Below are 10743 nucleotides of genomic sequence, written 5' to 3'. Positions count from 1 at the left end.
TCAAAGACAACGGTTTTTTTAAAACCGTTGTCATTTATGGGTCAACTACAACGGTTTTAGCAAACTGTTGTCTATGAGCGTGCTTTTTGGATATAAAGACAACGGTTTTCAAAACCGTTGTCCTGTTTCTTGTTTTTTTATAACACCGTTGTCCTGTTGCTTATTTATGGGTAACAACAACGGTTTTTATACCGTTGTCTATGAGCGGGTTTTTTAGTAGCTAGACAACGGTTTTTAATAAGCATTGTCTATGATCGCATTTTTATGTAGCTACAACAATGGTGTTAAAAACTGTTGTATATTAACTTCAGTGAAAAACAACTTTTTTTTAGTAGCTACGACAACGGTTTATAAAATCGTTGTCTATGTACATTTTTTGAGCCTAAGACAACGGTTTAGATAAAACCGTTGTTGTATTATTAAAAAATAACTTGCAAAGCAACACTTTAAATCATTTAACAACAGGGTTTAAAAAACTGTTGTTAAAAAAACCAATTACCCCAATTAACTAATTATCCCCCACTGATCAGTAGTACTTCTCGCATTAATACATATCACACACTTTAAATTTACACTTAATATATATCACACACTTTAAAATCACAGCACATTATCGCGATTAACATACACACACCAAACCCTCTCCCGTTGCGCTCCCTCCTTTTTCCCAGCCGAATCAAAGCCGCCGCTCGTCCGTTCGCCGTCACCGAGGACCCGTGAAGGTAGCCCAGGTCCGGTCGACCTTGATTGCAAATTTAATCGGGAGTTTTGAGCAAGGCAAGGTCGTGAATCTTAGTCCTATTCTGCGCGCGATTTGTCATCCGTTTGGGTAAGAATTTCACTCGATTATTTTGGTCATTTGAGGTTGTTTGAGATGTATTACATTAGTTTTAAGTAGCTGATGGATCTGGCACTAGATAAGAACAGTGCAAAGATTGTGAATTTATGTTATGAGTATGCTTTTAAAATTTTATTTTATCGGTAATATGCTCTCCCTGAAGCATTTGAATTTTGTACATTGTTTGAGCTTTGTCACACGTCCTTGCTCTTCTCCCAGGATTAACATAGTTGCTTAAAATATCAATTTTTTTCGTTAAATTGTGTTATTGTATATACATTCACAGTAAATACACATATATGTTGAATCATAAAGTTTTAGCCCGTTCATATTGATTTTCTGAATAATCGTTCATTTTTCTGAATAAAATTGTGCTGCTTGAGTTAGGCATAAGGTTGCTGCCAGAGCCAGTCTTTGCATTTGAATCTCATTGATATTGCCATCTAGATTTGGGTCCAATATGCTGTTGAAATCCCCATTTTCTAGTTTGGGTTTTGCCTAAAACCAAAAAAGCAGTTTAGTAATGCTTTGAAAAACTTAGAAACAGAGAAATTTCAGTAAGACATCTACACCAAGTTATGCCGGTGTAAAAAATTTCATGAAGAAATCTCATTGGCACTAATTAACTTTTTAATTACTTAAATATATAAAAATAATTGCCCAAAGTATGAGGAATGAGTTAACTGTAAGATTATAAAAAAATTCAATAATAAATCTCATTCGTTCTTTACGTGCTTGAGTTAACTGTAAGATTAAATTTTATATAAATCTTGTAAAACTTTTGGTCATTATTTTTAAAGCAAATATAAATATAGCCTCATTTTCACAATCCAAGACATGAAATCAAATGTGATCGAACACAATACAAATATTTTTTAAGTTCATACGGGTGCATTTGTCAAAATTTTGTAATCATTTAGGGAGGTCAAAAATAATTCTAAAGTTGGTCGGTTTTTGTAATTTTGAGTATTACTATCACAATAAGGAATGTGTTGTATCTTAAGAAATTATTGATATGTAACATCGACATCGTGTGTGAGACAAATTTGTCTTGAAAGCATAAAATATTCCTTCTAATTTCCTCCCTCTCTTTCTTCTTCTCCTTTTCCTTTCTCTCAAGTTCTTTTTTCTTCTTCTTTATCTCTCTTACATTCTTCTCCTTCTCCTTTAACCGAAAATGTACCTGTTGCAGGTCTTGCAGGAATGTGAACTACTTCCAGCGCCTTTAGGTGTATGCTGATCTGGGAAGTTTGCAGGAGTTTTACTAGCCTACTTTGGGTAAGGAGTAGCTACATGAATTATGTTTATGTATACATGTGTGTGTATATATATTTTAAAGATAGGCTATCAATAAAAGATTTTTTTTATATTATTTAAAATTGTTTTGAAGGGTTTGGGCTCATTGTTAGCTGAGTAGTTGTACCAACAATGGACAAAGAATGGATGTCAAAAGATAGGCTATCACATGAATTTGATGTTGGAGTAGAGTCTTTCTTGCAGTTTGCACTAAAAAATGCTTCCCATTCTGATGCAATACCTTGTCCATGTGCATGATGTGGTAATCTAAGGAAAAAAAATGTTGAAACTATCAGGGCACATTTGTATTGTAATGGTATGGATTTGACATATCATACATAATACATGGATATGGCATGGGGAAAGATCTACGAAAGGGAACTCAATGAATGATAATGATCGAGTAGGACAAGATGAACACAAATCATTTAGTGAGGAACCTATAGATATGGTGCATTGGGTATATGAAACTTATGCTGAGAATCCAAGCCAATTCAATAAGCTACTTGAAGATGCAGATAAACCTTTATATCCTGGATGTGCTAAATTCACAAAGTTATCTGCAGTTGTGAAATTATTTAACTTGAAGGCAAAATATAGTTGGAGTGATAAAAGTTTCACTGATCTACTTATTTTGTTTGGAGAAATGCTTCCAGATCACAATGAATTGCCTTCATCTTTGTTGATGCAAAGAAAAGCTTAAGCACATTAGGGATGGACTATGTGAAAATTCATGCTTGTCCTAATGATTGTATCTTATACCAGAAGGAGTACGAAGATTTTGCAAATTGCCCTACTTGCGGGACGTCAAGGTGGAAGTTGGGCAACAAATCAAAGGTAAAGGAAGGAATTCCTGCAAAGGTCTTGTGATATTTCCCACCTATTCCAAGATTTCAAAGAATGTTTCGGAATAAGACGATATCCAAGGAGTTAACTTGGCATGCTGATAAAAGAATTCGTGATGGATACTTGCGTCATCCAGCTGATTCGCCCTCTTGGAAATTAGTTGATCGCATGTGGCCAGATTTTGCTTATGAGCCAAGAAATCTTAGATTGGCTATATCAGCAGATGAGATCAATCCTCATAGTTTGATGAGTTCTGCATATAGTTGTTGGCCTGTTTTAATGATCACATACAATTTTTGACCATGGTTGTGTATGAAGAGAAAATTTGTGATGCTCAGTTCGTTGATATCTGGTCCTAGACAGCCGGGTAATGATATTGATGTTTACTTAGCACCTCTTATTGACGACTTAAAATGCTTATGGGATAAAGGTGTTGAAACATATGATGCATATCGAGAAGAAAGTTTCTCTCTTAGAGCTGTTCTACTATGGACAATCAATGATTTTCCTGCATATGGGAACATGTCAGGATGTGTTGTGAAAGGGTATCATGCATGTCCTATTTGTGCAGAGGAAACATATTCGACAAGGTTGAAGCATTGTAGAAAAATGTCATATACAGGTCATAGAAGGTTTCTACCTTCAAGTCATCCTTATCGAAGACAAAAAAAGGCATTTAATGGGAAGCAAGAATTTAACCTCGCACCAAAACCATTGAGTGGCAATGAAATTTTAGAAAGAGTTCAAAGAATTAATTATCATTGTGGAAAATTCAGCGGAAAGCTTCAGTCAAAGAACGATGACGGGATAACATGCTGGAAAAAGAAATCAATATTCTTTGAACTTGAGTATTGGAAAGATATACATGTTCGACATGTTCTTGATGTGATGCACATTGAAAAAAATGTTTGTGAAAGTCTCATCGGTACGTTACTTGACGTTCCAGGAAAAACAAAGGATGGAGTAGCAGCAAGATTAGATCTTTTGGAAATGAATTTAAAAACTGAATTGGCACCAAGGATTGGGGAGAAGAAAACGTTTTTGCCAGCAGCATGTTACACACTATGTAAGGATGAGAAAAGAAGTATTTTCAATTCTTTGTCGGGAGTAAAGGTACATGTAGGTTACTCATCAAATGTTAGAAACCTTGTGTCGATGAAGGATTTGAAACTTGTTGGCTTGAAGTCACACGACTATCACACTTTAATGCAACAATTGCTTCCAGTGGCCATCTGCGGTGTCTTGCCAAAACATGTCAGAGACACTATCACCCAGTTGTGTTTCTTCTTCAATGTGTTATATAGTAAAGTGATAGACGTCTTAAAGTTGGATGACTTGCAAAGAGAGATCGTGTTGATATTGTGTTCACTTGAAAAGTACATCCCCCCTTCATTTTTTGATATAATGATTCATTTAACTGTTCATCTTGTGCCGGAGGTCAAATTGTGTGGACCGATTTGGTATAGGCACATGCACCCATTTGAAAAATTCATGAAGATTTTGAAAGGTTATATGCGCAATCGCAATCGGCCTGAAGGGTTTATAGCCGAATGTTACATTGCCGAAGAGACTGTCAAATTTTGCTCAGATTATCTATCTAATGTCCACACAATTGGGATACCATCAAGGCATCGAGAAGTAGAACTTACTAAGCCTTTATCGGGAGCAGTTTTGTACTCCACTAGTCATGATGAGCTGCAACAAGCACATCGTCATGTATTGACAAATGATGTTGAGATTGATCCTTATGTCGAGTAAGATATCTAACCTATCAATTCTTTCATGCACTTTGCATACATTCTATTGGTTTATCTATTGCAAATTATTTCGTTAAGGAACACATGGTGGATTTGAAATCAAGATTTCCTCATAAAGCCAAGTCCAAAAAGTTGTTACAAGATGAGCATAATCGAATGTTTACTAATGGTTGCGTGATACTGTAAGTTCCAAAATACTATATATTAACATGCATACAACTCTTGGTATCTTACGTAAAATCTAAATTTATGGCATTGTAAAATATAGGTTGCACATTTAATTGACCATTCTACCCATGAAATATCAGAAGGATTGAAGTGGATGGCGCGTGGACCTAGCAACAAAGTGTTAAAGTATTCTAGTTATCTGATTGATGGGGTTACATATACTACAAAAGAACGTGATGACATACGAGTAACTCAAAACTCTGGAGTAAGCTTAATCGCAAAGACAATGCAAGTTTCCAGTGCAAAGGATAAAAACCCAATTGTTTCAGACATGGTTTTTTATGGAGTTATTGAAGAAATATGGGAACTCGATTACCACAAATTTCGAATTCCAATGTTCAAATGTAATTGGGTGGAGAATAATAATGGTATTAAAGTAGATGATCTTGGTTTCACATTGGTAAATTTGAAAAGAATTGGATTCAAATCCGACTCTTTTATCTTGGGAAGTCAAGCAAAGCAAGTATTTTACATTGAAGATCCTGAAGATCCTGAATGGAGTATTGTACTTGCAACTCCTTCTAGAGAGTCATTTGAACATGTCAATGGTGATGAACTCTAAGACACTTTAATTCACTATCAATCTTTTACCAGAGGGTTACCATCAATGGGTGTTGACGGAGCATTCGACAATGAACCATCATGCCTTCGTGAAGATTGTGATGGGACTTGGGTCGACAATGTTTAACCAAAGATATTTTACTTTTGAAGATGTAAAGATTGTGATGGGACTTGGGTAGGCAATATTGAAGTTATACTTTAATTTATCTTTGTATATGTTGAATTTCTATTGAAAATGAATTTCTTATCCTATTTTTTGTTATATATATTGTGTATTTATTTCTATAGTGATATGTGTTTTTCGCTTTTTTGTTGAACATGTTAAATTTGGACTATGACATCCTTTATAAAGCTTAAAATTTGGTCTCATGATGATGACACAATTCATGAACCGAGCAAGAGCTTAGGACAACCTGCTGTTATTGGAAATGGCAAAGAAAAAATTGCATCTACTTCTACTGACAAGAGTTTTGATGGAAAGGAAATGTTGGGATCTACAGACACTGAAACAACAAGAACATCTAGAGGTCGTACACATCTAGATAAGCTTTCTAGGCAGAGGGTTCAGGGAATTCGAAAGGAGGTAAGATTCAATCTGCTTGGACAACAAGTAGGAGATGTTGCTGCTGAAATGCAGAGTTATATTGGTTTGCTTGCTCGAGAAAATGTTAAGATAACTTACAAGACATGGAAGCAAGTTCCAAGTGAAGTGAAAGAATTGATATGGGAATCTGTTAATGTAAGTTCTATTGTTTTTTCACAAGTAATATTCATATTGTTTATATATATGTAATTCTTTTTAATGTATTTCCAATTTTGATGTTTTACAGTTGACATTTGATGTTCCCCCAAGCTGGAAAAAGGGATGTTTAAGTTCAGCAAATAATAAGTGGCGTCAATTTAAATCACATCTCACTCAAACATACATTTCGAACAAGGTTGATAAACCAGAGGAGTTGGATCAACCACCTACTGGCTATGGTCTTGCACGAGATGACTGGATTTCTTTTGTCATGACTCGCATGTCTGATAAATTCATTGTAAGTATCTTTTTTTGTTTTTTTGAAAATAAGTCCACCATGAAGTATTTAACGAATTAAAAAATATTTTATATGTGTAATTCTTCACTTTGACTAGAACTAAGTGATCAACAGAAGGAAAGAAGGAAGAAGAACATATACCCTCATCGCCTTTCTCGTAAGGGCTATGCACGATTTTTTGAAGAAATAGTAAGTATATTTCAACATTTGTGCCGCCCAAGAAGTGACTGTTGCATTCCTTTGCATGAATACTTGTAACATGGGTGGCTGTTTTGTTTTTCTAGCATGTGATATATATAATTGCATTTGCTGTTTTTTTCTCAACATTCAATATATTTGACAAATACCATTTGATGGTTCTTGTATGTAGACAAGTGAATTGTGTAACGATGATGATATCAATAGAGCTATTATTTGGAAAAAAAGGGCGAGTGAATAAAGAAGGGGATATTGATGGCCAGGAGTTGCAAATAACAGTAGAAAAGATTGTGAACAAACTATACATAAAAATAAATTATTTTATTTTAATGAAACCTTTTAGAGTAATTAATATTTTTCAAGTGGATGACAGGATGATTGCATACAACAAAAGCGTGAGGGGAAACTTGAAATAAAAGAGACAAAAAAGGATATTCTCACGAAAGCACTCAATTCAGATGAACATGGTGGACGCGTGAGAGCTGTCGTTCAAAAACTTGAAGCAATTATCTACAAAAAAAGGTGCATGGGAAAGTGAGATTGATGACAAAGGAAGTTGTTCGGTAAAATTGCATCAAGTGAATGAAAATGAAATGAAAATCGACAAGTTTTTCCCCAGTTATGAAGATTTGAATGACGTCGAAATGAAAGTTGTGGAAAAATCTGTTGCTTTACAGGTATATAATTTGTTGTGGTTATATAGTACTTAATATTTTTTAACTAAAGAGTTAGTACAATTCATTGACATAACTATTTGTCTTTTAGGGTCAAGCGGTTATTTTCACATTGGATTCTAGCACAGACATTGTTGGATATGGAACAGTTGTTGAGGTCAATGAAGCTAATAACTTGCTTCATGGTGTTCCATTACCTCAAAATTCCATGCGTGTATCCATTGATGAGGCAATGCAAAAATCAGCACTTTTGCCAGTTCCGATTCCCAATGAATGTGAAAATGTTGTGGATGCCGTAGGAACACACGTTGCTTGGCCAAATCATTTGATAATGCTACGACAAGAGGTACACGTATGCTTATATTTCAAAGTAAATGTCTGTCAAATTCTCCAGTATTGCACCTATCTAATATGTTTAAATAAAATTATCAGAAGCTTCAAAGGAACAAAACCGTCAGTTTCGAAAAAAACCAGACTTTTTCATCAAATGTGCCAAGAGCAGTGCGCATGGTGTATTGTTATTGTAAGACAGCCCTTGAAAATGGAAGGAAATTAGCATTTCTTTTAGATTATGAAGTATTTGCAGATGATTATGAAGTTAACTTGCACTTTGAGGACATCAGTCCTTTGTATCACTTGGAGCCAATTTCTGGAAATTGTATAGTTGTCTACATTTGGTAAGTCTTCTATTAACTTAAAGTTTGTTTGTTCTTTTCTTATATTATTATATAAGATGCATATAATTTGTTAGTTTAGTATGTAGTGTAGTTTTGATTTTCTTTTAATTGAAATGACAGGCATCTTTATAAAAAGATGGTGAAAGAAAACAAGATTGAAAAAATCATATTCGTTAATCCACACAGCATCCCAAATTTGCAAAAAAATATACACGACAAAAGAGGTAAAACTGAAAGGTTGAAAAAGAGGGCGAGTTCTTTAGCGGATAGGCTAAGTGGTGCAGCAATGGATCAAGTGGTTTTGGTTCCAAGTTGTTGTGGGTAAGTAAGATTCTAATATAATTCTCAATTGTTTTTTTTTAGTGAATTACATACACTTATTATGTTCGTCTGTAGTTTTCATTGGACTCTCACCGTCATCGTGCCTTATAAGGAGATTGTTTATTTGGTGGATTCCCTAAGTCACCGCATTCGCGATGAGGATTGGAAATATGTTGTGGAAATGTGAGTTCATATTCCATATTAATGATGCATTTCATTTAATGAAAAAACACTCATATATCAACTATGTTCAATATTAATGAAGGGCGTTGAGATTGTTTAACTCAACTAAGGGAAGGAAAGGAAGAAAGCGTGTACAATAGGAAGTCATAAAGGTATGTGTAATTCTCATTCAAGCTAATTTTTTTATGCGCATATTTGTAATAAACAATTTGACATTTTTTTAACATAGGCTCCTAAGCAACCGGATGCAAAACAATGTGGTTATTATGTGATGAGATTCATGAGGCAGATTACTGAAGAAGTTACAACTCTTGAGGGGGATTCACTAAGATCGATAGTAATATTATCTTGGTTATATAAAATAATTACAAGTTATCTAGCTACTTATCATTTTGAAATTTCATTAAGTTGTGTTTTTTTTACTAATATACTTTTTGAGTGTGTTCATAGTTCACAAAAACGGAGTATTATATGGAAGAAATTGATGAGGTGCGCACCGAGCTGGTCGAATGCATACATGATCATATTTATGAATAGATAGGACATGAGTTCATCTTATTTGAAAAATACAGCTCATATTGAACGGATTTGAACATTATTTTTATACTTTTTAACATGTTTACGGGAGGTTTCAGAAATAGTCATTTTGCACATGGTTTAACTTCTAAGTTGGGTGAAATTCTTGTTTCTACTTTAGGATTTCAAAAGTGATATTTTGGTTTCTTGCATTTTTCCTTTCTGTTTGTGGATCAGGAATACAAATGATATTAGATTGACATGTGATTTTTTTTGTGTTTGTTGGTTCATGACATGTGGATCTCTTCATTACTTTCGGCATATGTTGAAAGAATGTGGTAATTATAGGTGATAGGTGTGATGTATGGTCTGGCTGTGTAGGTGATAGGTGTGGTGTATGGTCGTATTTAAATTTATTTCGAATATATATATATTGTTGTTGTGTGTTTTTATATTTTCTGGTATGCCCTACTTGCGTGGAGGTTATGCCAAAAAATTTCTAGGCTCTGAGGTCCATTTTAAACTTTTCTATTGCATATTGTTCTCAATTCATGGCTTATTGTCTTCTAACAAGACTTTTTTCTTTTTTATACATGACTTGTTCTATATGTACGTTTTAATTCTAAGTTGTGCATGTGTTGAAATTTAACAATCATTAGAATAATGTGGTTTTTATTTTCACAGGCACTGTAATGATGTTTTGAAAGATGCACCAGCAGAGAATTCATTCCATCAAGCTATAGAAGATATTTTGGAGTTGATATGTGCAAGTCTTGGTTGTAGGGTATTTCTATTTTTGTGAACTTGACTAAAAGTTTTTGGAATATGGTTACATACTTTTTTTAATTGTTGGTTTGGTAGATTACACTTCTATGAATGACATATTTCTGTTTGTGATCAAATATATATATGTTGATGTTTTAATTGATTTTATATAAGGGTTAATTGATATATATTTCACACCCAATTTTTTTAATTGATTAAACAATTTATGGTTTAAATATAATATACAACGGTTTGGTAATAATATATAAGACAATAGTTTAAAAATGATGTAAATCAAATCCAAAGACAATATATTTAAAATTCTGTAAAACTGTTGTATATTGCAGCGAAAGACATCGGTTTAAAAACATTGGGAAACTGTTGGCGAATGCGATAAAAGACAACGGTTACAAACAGTTCTCGTTTCAAAAAGACAACGGTTTTTAAGAGCTACGACAATGGTTTATTATCGTTGTATTTATACACCGACAACAACGGTTTTTCACCATTGTCTTTGTGCGCACCGTTTCACAAGAGGTCGTTTAACAACGGTTTTACAAGACCTACGACAACGGTTTTTCACCGTCGTCTTTGATGTCTACGACAACGGTTTTTCACCGTTGTCTTCGCGCAAACTTTTAATCACAGGAGCTTCTACAACGGATTTGCAAGACATACGACAACGGTTTTTTACCGTCGTCTTTGATGTCGTAAATTCAGAACACTGCCACGTCGGGTGTAAAATTACCGTTTTACCCCTAAACGTAAAATTTCACGTTTTTGGTATTTTCTTAATTTTGTTGAATCTAACATGTCCCAAATAGTTATTTAATCCTAAATTAA

General features: G+C 34.1%; 1 protein-coding gene across 3 annotated transcripts; it reads left to right on the top strand.

Annotated features, from left to right (window-relative positions):
- The first annotated feature begins 627 nt into the window (after window positions 1-627).
- LOC140837245 (uncharacterized) lies at window positions 628-9701 on the top strand. 3 transcript variants are annotated; one of them, XR_012119248.1, is made up of 4 exons: window positions 628-829; window positions 2031-2116; window positions 2900-2971; window positions 9070-9701. XR_012119248.1 is itself a non-coding variant. In XM_073203335.1 (4 exons), the coding sequence occupies exons 3-4, from the start codon at window positions 3293-3295 to the stop codon at window positions 5651-5653; spliced, it is 1536 nt and encodes a 511-aa protein (XP_073059436.1). In that variant the 5' UTR covers window positions 628-829; window positions 2031-2116; window positions 2900-3292; the 3' UTR covers window positions 5654-5861. The 3 variants fall into 3 exon arrangements, 1 of the variants encoding a protein (XP_073059436.1); XM_073203335.1 differs by lacking the exon at window positions 9070-9701 and adding an exon at window positions 5560-5861 and having other exon boundaries at window positions 2900-4734; XR_012119249.1 differs by lacking the exons at window positions 2900-2971; window positions 9070-9701 and adding an exon at window positions 2229-2445.
- The last annotated feature ends 1042 nt before the right edge of the window (window positions 9702-10743 follow it).

The sequence above is a fragment of the Primulina eburnea genome, chromosome 7 (genome assembly GCF_022965805.1).
Source record: "Primulina eburnea isolate SZY01 chromosome 7, ASM2296580v1, whole genome shotgun sequence".
Classification (NCBI taxonomy): Eukaryota; Viridiplantae; Streptophyta; class Magnoliopsida; order Lamiales; family Gesneriaceae; genus Primulina; species Primulina eburnea.
This window is presented reverse-complemented; position numbering and strand designations above follow the sequence as displayed.